The sequence below is a fragment of the Osmerus mordax genome, chromosome 22 (genome assembly GCF_038355195.1).
Source record: "Osmerus mordax isolate fOsmMor3 chromosome 22, fOsmMor3.pri, whole genome shotgun sequence".
Taxonomy (NCBI): Eukaryota; Metazoa; Chordata; class Actinopteri; order Osmeriformes; family Osmeridae; genus Osmerus; species Osmerus mordax.
Window position 1 is genome coordinate 7987532 of NC_090071.1, and position 15804 is coordinate 8003335.

The 15804-nt window shown below is 50.4% G+C and overlaps 2 protein-coding genes across 2 annotated transcripts in view; one reads left to right on the forward strand and one right to left on the reverse strand.

Annotated features, from left to right (window-relative positions):
* Positions 1-9739, forward strand: part of LOC136966484 (potassium voltage-gated channel subfamily H member 8-like) — a 15356-nt gene extending 5617 nt beyond the window's left edge. Inside the window, exons 6-15 of the mRNA XM_067260991.1 lie at positions 729-886; positions 1727-1934; positions 3125-3490; positions 4855-5054; positions 5274-5523; positions 6398-6612; positions 8022-8290; positions 8784-8881; positions 8994-9046; positions 9155-9739. Coding sequence (XP_067117092.1) covers positions 729-886; positions 1727-1934; positions 3125-3490; positions 4855-5054; positions 5274-5523; positions 6398-6612; positions 8022-8290; positions 8784-8881; positions 8994-9046; positions 9155-9739 — 2402 coding nt within the window. The remainder of the gene's footprint in view (positions 1-728; positions 887-1726; positions 1935-3124; positions 3491-4854; positions 5055-5273; positions 5524-6397; positions 6613-8021; positions 8291-8783; positions 8882-8993; positions 9047-9154) is intronic.
* A 376-nt stretch (positions 9740-10115) lies between these two features.
* Positions 10116-11862, reverse strand: LOC136965973 (gamma-crystallin S-like). Its single transcript, XM_067260293.1, has 3 exons — positions 11763-11862; positions 11229-11471; positions 10116-10458 (listed from the first exon to the last, which is right to left on the reverse strand). Exons 1-3 carry the CDS (start codon positions 11769-11771, stop codon positions 10186-10188), a joined length of 525 nt encoding a protein of 174 aa, XP_067116394.1. The 5' UTR covers positions 11772-11862; the 3' UTR covers positions 10116-10185.
* Between the last annotated feature and the right edge of the window lie 3942 nt (positions 11863-15804).

Sequence of the window (15804 nt, forward strand, 5' to 3'; positions counted from 1 at the left end):
TTATCATCGTTGTTTCAACGCACGAGTCAGAGAAAACCAACCCAAATGTGATTTATCGGGTAATTGGGCACATGTACAGTCTGACGATTAGCAAAATAGGCGAGCAAAGAGAGAGAGCATCTAATTCATGTGAAAATAATTAAACCCATGAGTGGCACTGAGAGCCCTCTGATTTCATTTGGAGAGAGGACTGAGAGTTGAGCTCTAACGAATATGGGAGAGTTCTTTTACATTCATGTTCGTCACTCACTCTCTCACTGCTTCTCTCCCATCCCCCCCTCTCTCTTGCTCTCTTGCTCTCTTTCTCTCTCTCTCTCTCTCTCTCTCTCTCTCTCTCTCTCTCTCTCTCTCTCTCTCTCTCCCTCGCTCTCTCTCTCCCCCTCGCTCTCTCACACACACATCACCCACCCACTGATGGGTTATCAATGGCATCACTCTCTCAAGTCATTACCAGAACACCCTATAATAAACCCCCACTCCTCAGCAGAGTGGTCAATAGACAAGGTGCCCACATCAATGAGGCCCCAAGCACATCAATCACTTGAATCACTACTCTGATTAACGAGAGCTCCTGTACAGAGGCAAATTACACGGCCAGATAACTGAATGGTTTGTTTTCCTAATTAGTTTGGAAGGAATCAAAGGCCAAAAATGCAGTTATTTTGTCTGCCAAAATACTCCCCCTGCTGTTGCCAACCCCTCCGAGTCATCATGTCTTTCCACGACAGACATCGTGCTGAACTTCCGCACCACCTACGTGAGCACATCAGGCCAGGTGGTGTACGACGCCCGCTCCATCTGTCTCCACTACGCCACCTCCTGGCTGTTTGTGGACCTGATCGCCGCGCTGCCCTTTGACCTGCTCTACGCCTTCAACATCAGCGTGGTGAGTCGCCACACACACGTACACACGCAGACGCACACACGCGCAGTCAAGTGGGTCGGCACAGACACACACACACACCGCCCCCCAAATGCACAGAAGCGAACACACGCACAGTCACCAGAGGGGTGAGGAGACGTAGCCTGGCTCTGCCCTCCTACGTACTCCCGCTCAATTTTCATTGTGCTTCTGTACTGCGTCTGTAGTTACGTAATGGCAGCGGAGAAAGATGGCAACACTGCCGAATATCCAGAAGTTAAAGCCGGAGCAGGAACAATCTTTGATCCCCACAGGGTTTGTTTAATTTTCCAGCTAGCTCCGTTATTGGTGAAGTAGTTGGCTAAGGCGAACGCTAGCGATTGGTTATGCCCGATCCAGAGTGGCTCTGGGCAGATCCAATAGTTTTAAACTTCAAAAGAGTACCCGCCTTCAAGGAAGTGAACGCTTGTCAATGGAGCGAGCCCAGACTCTGTACAAATGCAATGTACGAAAGTCTGGTTCGGACCAGGCTAGAGGGTTTGTGTGTGCGTGAGATGTATGAATCTGTCATTTTGACAGGTGTGTGGTGTGCAGGTTCTCCCCCAGGCCAGTACTAGTGTATCCAAGTCCCCGCTTCCTGCTGAAGTATCGATCCACCTCTCACTCCCCCCCCCCCCCCCCCCCCCCTGGTATGTTGACTGAACTAATAACCAACAGTACAAGTCGATGTCAAAACATGTGCTCCTCAAAACTTTCACCTCTCAAGGCGCATGAAATTCAAAAAAGAAAAAATCCCTTTAAGCTTCCCCACTGTGCTCTCCATAGCTCCCACCCATGTCCTGTTTCCATGGTTTCTGGTTGCAGAACTTCGGGGTCCACCTGCTGAAGACGGTGCGCTTGCTGCGCCTGCTGCGTCTCCTGCAGAAGCTGGACCGCTACTCCCAGTACAGCGCCGTGGTCCTCACCCTGCTCATGTCCACCTTCGCCCTGCTGGCCCACTGGATGGCCTGTCTCTGGTACTTCATCGGACGCTCCGAGATCGAGAACAACAGCCCCAGCTCGTGGGACATCGGTGGGCGCAAGTCGGCGTACACTCACACGCATGCAATTATTCATAGGAACATCCACAGGTGGGGAGATATTGATAATGCAATCATAGACACAGGGAGAGAGTCAGGTGGCTGAGCGGTTAGAGAATCGGGCTAGTAATCAGAAGGTCCCTGGTTCGATTCTTGGCCGTGCCAAATGACGTTGTGTCGTGGGCAAGGCACTTCACCCTACTTGCCTCGGGGGAATGTCCCTGTACTTACTGTAAGTCTATCTGGATAAGAGCGTCTGCTAAATGTAAATGTAGAAAAACACACATAGTCATACTCTTGCCCATAAACACTCAGAAACTCCAGACTTGTTGACAGGATAGCTTGTTCCTGTGTGGTCACACCCTGTACGGTGAGGTCAGGCCCGCTCCTCCAGTATTCTGGGCGTCTACCTCTGCAGTATGGACCTTTTAACCTCAGACCTGGGAGACAAGCCCGAGAGACACTCACTGACAGACAGACAGACAGGCTCTCTCCGCCTGGCTGTCTATCTCTCTTTCAAATCTTGCAGAGACAATAGGGGTGATGCAGGACTAGAAGGAAAGGGAGATAAGAGAGAGATAAAGATGGAAAAGGATAAAGACAGGGTTATTAAGAGGCAGAGGAAGCTGAGGAGAAACAGATTGAATGCTGGTCTATAGCAGCTGGGACTGACATGTTGAGGTTCAGCACCAAGGACAGCCCCAGTGTAGATAAACCGTGCTGTTTGGCTGCTGTTTGCTGTAGCAGGAACTGTCTGCCCGGACTGAACACTCCTTGAACTAAATACTAAGGTTTAAAGTCGTTTGATTTATTTGAGTTAGTAATTCACACAAATTGGTCTCGATGAATATTGAATTTAGACGGAAATGGAATCTCATCATAATGGGGTGTTAGGACACACAAATCCACACAGGCACACACACTCTCACACACACACACACACACACACACACACACACACACACACACACACACACACACACACACACACACACACACACACACACACACTCACACACACATACACAAACTCACACACACATACACACAATTACTGTGGCCTTTTGGCATGTGCTGTATGGTATTAGAGCTAATGAAGCAGTATGCATAAATGTCAGGACATTAGCATTAAACTGCTCACTCTGCTATGATGATAACTCTACTGGACTGTCCTTCTCCTTAGGCTGGCTTCATGAACTGGCCAAGCGCCTGGGCACACCCTACTTCCTGTCACCTTTGACCTCACTACTCGGAGTCTCTGATTCGCCGCAAAGCTCCATAATGGCCCATTACAACCAGTGGAACATGTCTGGATCGGAGCCCGTTGGACAAGACCCTCTGGGCTCCGGCCAATGGAACATGAGCAAGGCCGGAGGAGGGCGCCAGCTGAACGGGACAGGGGGGCTGGGGGGCGGGCCCTCGGTCAGGAGCTCTTATGTGACGTCGCTGTACTTCGCCCTGAGCAGCCTGACCAGCGTGGGGTTCGGGAACGTGTCTGCTAACACCGACTCAGAGAAGATCTTCTCCATCTGCACCATGCTCATTGGAGGTGAGGTCACACACACACATACTCTGGAAAAGGCCTGAAGAACAAGCCAGTGTTGATTCTCCGTCCGGAACCTTCTAGAAATGGCCAGAATCCTGTTCTGCTTCTCTAGATGAAAATGTTACTTCCATTAGCTGTAAGTCTGTTGGCTTGGAGAAAAAACAAATAGAGAGAGGGGGCAACTCGTTTTTCAGATGGACGATTTCACGGTCTGTGCACCGCCCCGGACTAGCCTAACGGTTGCTAGGAACTGGAGAATGGCAGTGCGAGACTGAACGACCTGCTCTGCCCTGTAGCTGTCTTTAAAACGCATTAGCGGGCGTGGCGCCATGACAACGGTGCCCCGAGTGCCCTGCTGCTCTTGTCGCTCTCTCGGTGGCAGAGTGAGAGGGACCTCGGGTGGCAGAGAGGCTCGTGGCCCCCACACCTCTGAGGCCGGCCCTGTGAGGCCTGGGGTCTGATGGGGGTTTGCACATAAATAAGCCACTGAGTCAGACACTGAGTCACCAGCCAGCTGGGACAGAGAGAGAGAGAGAGAGAGAGAGAGAGAGAGAGAGAGAGAGAGAGAGGGAGGGAAGGAGAGAGGGGAAGGAGAGAGAAAGGGAGGGAAGGATAAGAAAGGAGGGAGAGACAGAGAGAGAGAACCCAGAAGCTGTATATGCTAGAACCATAGAACCTTGTTCTATGGAACTCTGTCTACAGTTGACTACAGTCCCCCTCCAACCATGTCCAGCTCGTTCTGAAATCAGGAAGTCACAGAGAGAGTGGGGCAGTGATCACAGAGAGAGTGGGGCAGTGATCACAGAGAGGGACAGGGATGTGGGAAGAGAAGTAGGAGGAGAGGGTGAGCGTGGACATGTGAGGTGGTCCGACACACACGCCTCGTGTCCACTAGTAACCAACTCCAGCCAGACCCTGCCACGCCAAGCCTCGGAGTCATGCACTGGCACGTCACCATGGCAACTGTGAGGGAGATGGCACAGATGCAGTGGGTATGCCAGCCAGAGAACTCTCTATGCTGACACTAACCCCTTTGGGACAATGAAGAAAGGGACTGTGAGTGAGTTAGTGAGTGAATGAGTGAGTGAATGAGTGAGTGAGAGAGATAGATAGAAGTAGTGAGAGTGAAAGAGTGAGAGAGTGCATGTGTTCGTGCATGCGTGCATGAGCATAAGTACATGAATAATGAATGGACAGGAGTAACTCATGAAATATTCATCAACAACGATAGTCTTCACCTGTCTCCCTATCTACACATTTCTCTTTTCTCTCCCTGACTCATCCTTTGCACTTCCTCTAAACCTGTCCTCCTATCCCTCCTTCCCTCCAACCCTCTCCCCCTCCTCCCCCTGGCCCCCCGGCCCCAGCCCTGATGCACGCGGTGGTGTTCGGGAACGTGACGGCCATCATCCAGAGGATGTACTCGCGGCGCTCCCTCTACCACACGCGCACCAAGGACCTGAAGGACTTCATCAGGGTGCACCGCCTGCCCAAGGCCCTGGAGCAGCGCATGCTGGAATGCTTCCAGACCACCTGGTCCGTCAACAACGGCATCGACGTCAGCGAGGTGTGGGGGTGTGTCTGTGTGTGTTCAGGGGTGCTGCGCTTTGGATTTCGATGTGTGAGATATGGATCCCTCTCGCTCTCTCTCTCTCTCTCTCTGTCTCTCTCTCTCTCTCTTCCTCCACCCCCTGCTCCCCCTCCCTTCCCTCCCTCTACCGAATAATCCATTCATTCATCTGTCTCGCCCCCCTCACCCCCCCCCCCCCCCCTCCGTACTCCCCAGCTCCTGAAGGACTTCCCGGACGAGCTGAGGGCCGACATCGCCATGCACCTGAACAAGGAGCTGCTGCAGCTGTCCCTGTTTGAGTCGGCCAGCAGGGGGTGCCTGCGCTCCCTGTCCCTCATCATCAGGACGTCCTTCTGCGCCCCCGGGGAGTTCCTCATCCGCCAGGGTGACGCCCTGCAGGCCATCTACTTTGTCTGCTCGGGTTCAATGGAGGTCCTTAAGGACAACACCGTCCTGGCCATACTGGGTGGGGATGCGTGCGTGTGTGTGTGTGCACGTGTGTGTGTGTGTATGTGCACAGTAGGAGGCTAGGCACACATGTAGATAGCTTGGTACCTGCTTGGGGTATCTTCAAGAAAGCTCTCTCTCGCTGTCTTTCTCCCTCTCACTCTCCTTCCCTCCCCGCCTTGCTCTCGCACACACACAAAGACCCCCACACACACATTCATACGCACACGCAACACACATCATCTTTTCGATCATTGCTGCAGTGAGTATCACGGCGGTGGTCTTCCCTCTTATCGGAGAGTCTTCTGGGAGAGTAAGTGGGAGCCAGTGGAGCGTGAGGGAGCAGGCACCTCAGGTCTGTCAGCTCCTGTGCCCGCTCCCCTACCCTGCTTCACTGGCTCCATCGCAAACCAAAAGTCACCGCAAAATGACATACCCGCATTGATGCGTGTTTGTGCGTGCATGTGTGTGTGAACAGGGGTGTACGCGTGTAGAAGTGTGTGGCGGGCGGGCGTGTGTGTGGGTGTGTGTGTGTTTGGTGGGTGTAACCGTGTGCGTGTGTGTGTGCGTACAGAGACTGTAGTGACAAGTGAGGCAATTACATCTCTCTCTTCCAAGGAATGGTCCCTCTGTAGTCAATTATAAAGGCTGTCTGCATTATTGATACAGGGATGATTATTAAAGTGAACTGAGCTGGAATACGCAGCGGCCTGTGTTCGAGAGGCTCTTCAAAGTCTTCATTATACAGACAATTGATAGAGGATGGCATTAGGACATGAGGTGGTGTTGCATGTGTGCTGCTTGTGTTTGTTTACCCATACCTGTGAGGATACGTGTAAGCGTGTGTTGACGTTTGATGAAAATATACATGTGTGTGTGTGCTTGCCGTCCAGGTAAGGGGGACCTGATTGGCTCAGACTCTCTGACCCAGGAGCAGGTGATCAAGACCAATGCCAACGTGAAGGCGCTGACCTACTGTGACCTGCAGTACATCAGTCTGAAGGGCCTGCGAGAGGTGCTGTGTCTCTACCCCGACTACGCCCACAAGTTCATCACCGAGATCTCCCACGACCTCACCTACAACCTGAGAGAGGGCCACACTGCCGAGGTACACACACACGCACCCACGCACACCCACCAAAGACACACACGCACTCGCAATTACAGTTCATGCACCTGAACATGCATGCGTCCTCGCACGCGCACACGGGCTCCCTCGCATGCACAGACAGTCCCGCCACTTCAGTTCACTTCTGTACTATTGACTACTCACACGCACACACACACACACAGCCTATTATAACGACGGAGGTGCTTCACCAGGCGCGGTGCTGTGCTAAATATAGCCAGGCTGTCAGGAGAGGGCTGTCCCTGACTGCTTGTGTCTCCCTTCCCCTGCAGCCCAAAATGGAGCCAGCCAGATAAATATAGACTCTGAACAGACAGATGGGTAGATGAGAAAGGATAAAAATAGATGAGGGGAGGCGAGGGGAGGGGGTGAGGAGGGTGGTGGGGGAGAGCGGGTTGGTATCTTGGCTGAATATCTGTATGCAACTCACGTGCAAACACACACACACACATCCTCACTGGCACACACCTCATGCTCATGGTTCCTTTTCTCACACTCTCAAACACATGCCTGTATGCAGTCTCTCTCTCTCTCTCGCTCTCTCTCTCTCTCTCTCTCTCTCTCTCTCTCTCTCTCTCTCTCTCTCTCTCTCTCTCACTCACACACACACTATGTTATGTCTGCAGTCTGGCAGTGCTTACCCTTTCCACAGCACGCTGCACATTAACTATGGCACGTGCCCACACACACACACAAACACACACACTTACATACACACACTTGAAGTCAGAGTGCAACCTCTCCTCTGTACAGCTCCCCAGGCATCCCACCGCTAAAAATAGATTGTCAGATCTAAAAACAGCCCTCAGCCAGGGGCACTTTTGACTGGAGATGGAGGGATGAGGAGAGAGGAAAACAAACAGGGGCTGGCGGGGGGTGGCCCAGTGGGGGGGCAAGGGGTTGGGGGAGCAGGGTGGGGAGTGAGGATGTCGACAGTCAAGAAAGATGTGGTTGTTTTTTGTTGTCAAAGATACCAGCTCGACATGTGCTATTGTTCTGGAATTGTGGCTGCACGTGTGCAGTGTGGTGGTGAATGGAGAGCGGCTGCAGTCCCGGTGTGTCGGTAATGTGAATGGGGTTTCTGGTTCCACTGCAGAGGGAACGGTATTCCTCCCTCCTTTCAGATTTGAGACACAGTATTGTGAACTGCATCCCTAATGATGCCGGCCTCGGCGATGGCTTCCGCCCTCAGCTGTTGTAATGCATGTCGTTTCTCCTCCTCTCGTTTCTCTCTCTCTCTCTCTTTCTCCATCCTTCTTTCTGGTCTCTCTGCCTCTCTCTCTCTCTCTCATGATCTCTCATTTCACTTTCCCTTTTCTCTTTCACGTCTCATTCCTTTTTTGTCTGTCTCTCCCCCCCCCCCGCCTCCCACAACCCCCCCCTTAAAGATGGACTGGGAGAGTAACGGGGGCCCGGCGAAGAAGCTCCCCTCCATCACCGAGGACGAGGAGAGCCCCGAGGAGGAGCCCCCCCCCGTGCCCCAAATCCCGCCCTCCTCCCTGAGGCTGGGGCGGGGCCTGACCTCGCCCCTGCGCTCGCCCCTGCGCTCCCCCCTCCTGCCCCCCCGGCCCTTCCGCGGCGACCACGCCCGCCCCCCCGCCAGGCTTCAGGTCCCGGTGGTGAGCTTCAGCTGCGCCCCCCATGACCTCGGCCCACGGTACGCAACCACGACACCAGTCCCGCTTGCTCCGGGGAACGGTTTATAAAAGACGAACCTGCAATACGACCGTATCCCTTCAGCCGTTACGTCTTCAAGCCCGCAGTGCATAGCGAAGCGTTGTCCACTGATGTTGTTTGCAGTAAAGTATAACTACAGAACAGGTTTCGTGTCGTGGTATGTGTTTTATCCAGTCTGCTATCTGAGCTGGTAATGATAGTCCCATAACAGTGGACTGTATACGTTCGCTCAGACATGGAAGAGCCATGTGCTGTTGCCTGGTAGTGCGGAGATGATGGCGTACGCCCAGCCAGACAGCTAAAGGTGGGAGACAGGGGTCTGTTGTGAACTGGCCTACTGGAGAAACCAGCACCAGCCTTCTCTGGTGCTCCGCTGCCACCTGGTGGGGATAGTGGAGATCAACTTGTTTTCTTTTTCTTGCTTTGTCTCTTTTGTCCCATCGCTCCGTCTGTCTCTCTCCTCTGGTCTTCAGGTTTGTGGATGGCATTGAGACAGAGAGCTGCAGTTCTTTGGGCCAGAGGTTTGACTTCAGTCCCAGCGTTACACAGAGCTTTGCGAGTTCTACCATAGGTAAACGACAGACATGCCTTCCTCCTGCACACACTCCGTCTGGGACTTTTAAGGGTCTGAAGTAAGTTCCGCTGTGATCATGTAGTGTGTATGTGTGTGTATGTGTGTACAGGAAGCATGGAGGAGGCAGAGACCATGCAGAGTATAGCTAAACTCAAACAAGAGGTAAGAGACCACAGTGACGGTATCTTTCCTTCCTGGATTTCAATGTTTAACTCTCAAAGCATTCTTTTCACCCCCCCCCCCCCTCCTCCTCCTCTCCCCCCTTCACAGATGAGCTGCCTGTCTCAGCAGGTGTCCCACGTCAGCAGGGATCTCCAGGAAATGACACGCCTGCTCCGGCCCCTCCTCCACAGCTCTGTCATCTCCACGCTGACTCCTCCCCCCAGTGTGACGTCTGACAGCTGCTCTCCAGCCCCCGCCCCCGCACCTCTCCCCTGCACCTCCGCCACATCCTTCTCCCCTGCTCTGGGTGTGGGGGAGACCGTCAAGCTCTCGCCCCAGTCCACCTCCCCAGGAGTGGACCTGCTCCTGAACAGCCCTGGGGCCTTCTATCCTCCCCGGTCTTCCTACCCATCGGTACCACCCAGTACCCCTCCGGCCCCCTCTCTCGCCCCCCGCTCGTCCTCTCCGGAGGAACGCCCCCTCCTAGGGTCCCGCCCAGCGCACGTCTCCTCCCCGTCTTCCTCCGTCACCACCCTCCCTCAGGTGTCGGCCAACCACCCTCCCGCCCTGGACTGCAGAGGGTCGGGTGTAGAGCTCACCTTTCCCCAGGGCCCTCCCCAGGGCAAGGAGATGGAGTGGGGGCTGCCCACCGCCCAGGTCAGCTTCATCGACGAAGAGGGCCCGTCTGGCTGAGAGAGAAGGAGGGTTTCACCCAACGATGGGCTGGACAGACTGGATGGACAGGACAGGCATGCAAAACCTCACCGCATGAGGCACACATGCCCATGGTTAAACTGAGTTCCAGTGTACCGTTTGAACTAAGATCAATGTTTTCTCTTACAATGTTATTTATTTCGCACTCCATATGACATAAGCATACTAATAAATGAATCAAATGTTTTCATTTTGGCTTGAGATTTGGATAGACAGAAACTGTGTAGTGTCCTTTTACGTTCCCATATACACCCAAACACACACACACAATAAGGACGCAACCCTTCAGCTACTTTCCACTCAGGTTTTTTATTTCGGCTGATGGTGTGTCTCTGGTGCCCCTAGCTTGGTGGTGACGTAGAAGGAGCAGGCTTGCTGGTACGACCGGAGGGAAAGGGAGGGCCGGGGTGGTGGGGGTGAAGAGGTTACTCTGTCAGCCGTCTGAAGGACTGCATGGTGGGACACACAGCGCCCCAGTCCATGGGCTTGCGATACTCTCCCTTCTCCAGGAAGTACTGGCGTCCTTTGTAGTTGGGGTGCTCGTAGAAGACCCAGCAGCCCCCCAGGACCTTGCAGGAGTGGACCTCCCTCCAGTGGAACTTCTCCAGGACCGAGGGGCAGTCCTCAGTCGCCTCGAACACCTGGCCCGCAAAGTCCCCCTTTCCGTACAGCTGGATCTGGTATGGTGCTACGCCCGCCTGGATGGGAGAGAGGAAGGAGGTGGAGGGGGGGGGGGCATCAGTGGAGTTGAGGAAGAGAGGGGCGAGCAGAATTGGTGAGTGAGAGAGAGAGAGAGAGAGAGAGAGAGAGAGAGAGAGAGAGAGAGAGAGAGAGAGAGAGAGAGAGAGAGAGAGAGAGAGAGAGAGAGAGAGAGAGGGAAGCATGGAATCTTGGGTTGAAACAGAAATCTCTCTAGAGAAAATACATGTCTCGGGCAGAGAGCAGTCACTTCTGTATGGAAAAGTATCAGTTGTCTCCATTTACTCTACATAACACCCACATTTATGTGTCACGACAGGATGTCAGGACGAACACTCCACTGCAAGCTCAGTAAATGCCAGTCGACGAAAGCGACATACTATCACCCTCATCTATCATGGTGGTACGGGATACCCTCCGCATCACCCAAGACCAGGCTACAGCACGTTATCCTGAGGAGTCAGACCAGGCTACAGCACGTTACTCTGAGGGGTCAGACCAGGCTACAGCACGGTACCCTGAGGGGTCAGACCAGGCTACAGCACGTTATCCTGAGGGGTCAGACCAGGCTACAGCACGTTACCCTGAGGGGTCAGACCAGGCTACAGCACGTTACCCTGAGGGGTCAGACCAGGCTACAGCACGTTATCCTGAGGGGTCAGACCAGGCTACAGCACGTTACCCTGAGGGGTCAGACCAGGCTACAGCACGTTACCCTGAGGAGTCAGACCAGGCTACAGCATGTTATCCTGAGGGGTCAGAGCCTTACAAAGTGGACCATCTTGCAGGAGCAGAGTCGTTCGTTGAGGCCCATCCAGCGCTGGTACTCTGGGTACTCCCCCCTGGTCAGGACGTACTGGTAGCCAGTGTAGTTGGGCCTCTCGTACAGCACCCAGGCACCACTCTCCACCCGGATGGAGTTGCAGCGACTCAGATAGGCGTGGAAGTCGGAGCAGTCGCTGTCGCACTCATAGCGACGGCCCTGGTAGTTCTTGTCCTCGAAGAAGATGATCTGGAGAGGAAGAGAGAGGTCAGGACTCCGAACCAAACAGAGCTATTTTCGTTTGCAGTTTACCATGACAGCTGGTGGTAACGCTGACTTCTTAACCAGCCTGCTTGATGGATGTTTCCCATGTACAATCAAATGACAGAGCGCTCTCTGACATTGTAAATCCTTTTCAAAAATCTCCAGGATCTGCACGGACATTCTCGGCAGATTTGGAATTTTAGGATGAAATGTTGTCTAAAGAAAAGGTTAAGAAACGTGCGTGTTCCTTAAATCCGTCTGTCCTCCAGTACTCACCCTGCCCATCGTTGATAGTTGGGTTTAGCCCTGGTAGTTTCCCTGAAGTCTGTGTGAGGTGGTGCTCGCTCTCTCTCTGATCCCCCACTCCCTTTTTATATCCCACAGGGGAGGCCTAGCAACCGGACAATTGCTTTGTCATGAAAATGAGATCCAAAAATTGAGTCAGTGATTCGAATGCTATTCACGTTTTCTAGAAAAGAGAAGTGGGATTACATGACATAAAAGCTGCTCTGAACACACGCCCATTGACCCCCCGTCAGTTTTCTGGACCCCAACACAACATGGTAAACACAGATACAAACTTGTATGCACACACACACACACACACACACACACAAAGCAGACACAAACAAGCAAACTCTCAATTTATTGCCAACATTCTACTACACTGACACACAGTAGGATACACACTTGCACACAGTGCGGGCACAGTGTCTGTTTCTCTCTCTCTCACACACACATACACACACACAAACACACACACACTTTAACACACATCTACATCCCTGCTGTCAGGTCCCTAGCCAAGACCCCTGGCAAACTGTTGGAGCACCAGATGAGTTGGATTACAGCGTTCCAGAGGCATTGAGAGCAGAAAACAGCTGAGTCAACTCCCCCTACACTCTGCCACAATAATCAATAGCAGGGCGACAGCTGCTTAAAATTCACAGTGTCATCCAATGGCAGAGCTTGGGAGGAGGTTTCCATCAAGTCATCAGCTATGCCAGCCAATTATTCTTAGAATGCTAGGTATGAAGCAGATTCAACCAATGGGGGGGGAGTACAGAATGGACCTGTTTCTACTGTGAGAAAAATAAAGTTCCTTTTTCATTTGAAACTGAATGATATCAAAGGTCTGTTCCAGTGCACCACTCACTTAGGTGAACTGTAAGATGCTATCAGCAACTTTATCTGACTTAGCCAGCAAAGCAGGCTAGCTTAGCTACCATTTGGTAATTGTTTGATAGAGTCCTGGAACTGAATAGTATTTCGCCTATTAGCCGGCACCTCTCTGTATCAACACCATCTCTGGAGGAAAGGATCCCCCACTGAATCGCTCCCAAGGTGTCTTCCATATTTCCTCTCAGAGTTTTGTTTGGGACTTTTTCCTTGTTTTCTCTGAGGGTTTTTGGTTGGTTTGCTCAGCATCGACCACACGGTGGCAGTGTTCCTTCATGGTAGACTAGAGTGTTCAACGTATTGTCCTGTCACTCCTGTCAAGTCATGTTGAAGCTTTCAGTACAGCTTCTCTTCTGACCTCTCATGGTCAATTTTACACCCATTCTATTTGAATCAACTAGTGTCAAAGAACTCATATTGTTTGTAATTTTTTTTTAACTAAATAAATACTATAAGCAAATATAAAAAGCTAGAGGGATGGCGGTGATGCGTGTTTTTAATGGGTTCTAGGCTAGTGAAGGCAGTCTTTACAAGCGAAGCAGGCCTCCCCTTTTCTAACTTAGAGACACACACTAAACACACACACACACACTCACACACTGCTGGCCAATAACTTTGTGGTTGGCTGTCGGAGGCACTTAACCTGATGAAGGGCAGACATGGCAGCCTGACACAGCTCGCTCCCTGGTGGTGGCTGTAACCTGGCCCGGCACCACCAGGGAGGACGGAGACCGGAGGAGCTGCAGGGAGAAGGAGGTGGTATGGTGAGGGAATGGGTGAAGTGGTTTGTATGACTTGGCCCCTGTGCAGGGTGAGACTGACCGGAGTAGGATGGGAGAAGCATCGATGAAATTCCTGCTCTGTTGGATAGAACTTTCTTTAGACCAATTGGATGGGACGATATGAAAGTCCACAGCATTTTGGAGGCCTCTGGCGTGGAGATATGTGTGACTGACTGCTGGGCAGTTTGAGCCCCACTCATCTTAGTTTTTTGTGGACAAGTAGACAAGGATTACTGCCTTCCACACAAAACCGGTTTCTAGTGCAGGGATGCTGCATTCTAGCTTTATTGATTAGCAAAATGTCTTCATTTTTTCCAATAGATTAACTACAATGATTAATCAGTTTCTATTTAGTTAGTTTACAATAACTGATTAAATGACATAAACTAACATCAGTCACTATCAAATGCACAACACCAAAACCATATATATATATATACTGTATATAAAAATTATCTGACAAATCTAATGTAAACAAAGGAGTTGACTGACATTACAGGCCTTTACACACCAAGACATACCAGGATAAGACATAATATAAAAACTAGATGTAAAGGTTTATGTTTATTCTTTCAGGCCTACTGTAAAAGTGTTTTCATCTCATCTCTGGCGTTCTGAATGACTGAAGTATAAAAAACTATTTGGCTCCTTGAGAAACAGCCGAAGGTTGGCTGCGACTAGACAGTTTTAAGTATTTCAAGTAGGCTTTAATTAGGAGTTTATCATTTACGGTTCATTTTTTTTCTTTTAGATTACAATCATTAAACATATAACGAAATCCCAATGGTACATGTTCCATTATTTAATGAAATAGTCCAAATTATATTTCTTTACACCGAATAAAGACACAAAGGGTAAACGGCGATGATTAGATCAGTAGCCTATATATTCTTATTCGGTGAACATTTGACTTATTGAAAATAAAGTATTCTATAGATTCGTTTATTTGATTGAAAACCCATTTTTTCCTCGTCTTCTGAAAACACCAGTTAAAGACCTATTTTGAAATATGCGTTAGGCCTACGATTTGAAATTATAGACATATGATGACTACCGTAAACTCGCAAATATTTTGCCAGACATTATTTTAGTTTAAATTCTTCAAATGTATATTGAAGAGGTCAGCTAAACGAAAAACTGTAGGTTGAATGTAAATTCAGTTGTGTAGCCTACATATTATATAAACATATTTATTTTAAGGATTCCTTCTTGAAACGTCAGGTCATTTAGCCTAGTCAAAAAGGAAGACAATCTTTACAGAAAGATTAAAAATATTAGGAAGAAACTTCAAGATAACAGGGGACAGCTGTATGATATTGAAAAATTCAAATTTTCCAGACATATATAGGCCTATCTAGGTTGAATACAGAAATAAATGTTTTATTATTCTATACAGGTTAGCGCTTTGGTGAATTAACAGTGACGATATTGTGCCGCTGCAGGCAATGATGCCTCATGATACAACTGATCGTTTTATTGGGTTGGCCCTATAATATGTTTAGCCTATGGTGCACTGATAGGCTACAGAAGTAATCATATGCGTTAAGACAAGTTTAGACTAGCCTATTTAAGGTCATAGCCATTTTACTTAAACTTGACGCACATATTTAGTTATCAGAATGATTACAAATCCATATGGAACGATTAATTCACACATAGCCTTCAGCGAACATATTATTTGTAAGCCTAATGCAAAATGATCCGCTATCCATTATCATTTTTTTCCACGGCAAACACGTTTTAAGCCGCCCAAGTTCAAGCGATATTGACTTTTTTATTTTAATTTCATAAAGTTGGGGACTACATAACCAATGCTATGGATGCAAGTGGGTGAGGGTGAAAAGATAATTGGCTCTGATACCTCCCACTCTTCTCTCTGTCCCTCTATATTTGTCATGAGCCGAGGCGGACCGCCGCAGCGTGTCTAACCAACGCTTTCCTACATTGTCTCTATGCGGTGATTGATCCCTCAGACCTGCAACTCAGATGCTGCAGGCTCTAACAGCCACTTGTTTCCACTTCCGAGACCTTTTAGCGTATAAAAATAAATAACAGGATCTCTTCCGCGGTGGCTTGTGATCGTGACCACCACGCAAAGCGATTCGGTGAGATCTCTCTCTCTCTCTTTCTCTTTCTCTCTTTCTCCCTCTCTCTGTCCTCCTCTCTTTTACTTACCACTCTGTCCATGCCCTCTTGCCCGCCTACAAACGAAGCGCAGCGTGCAGTGTGTATTTCTTATCCGTCTTATCTTGTCTCTCTCGCTTACTTGGCTTGTTAGCCCTTACTGTCACCCTTGTCATTGAGTTCCGCAAAAAGGGTCTTCGTACTCATTTTTTTGAAAATCAGCTCTTGGAAAA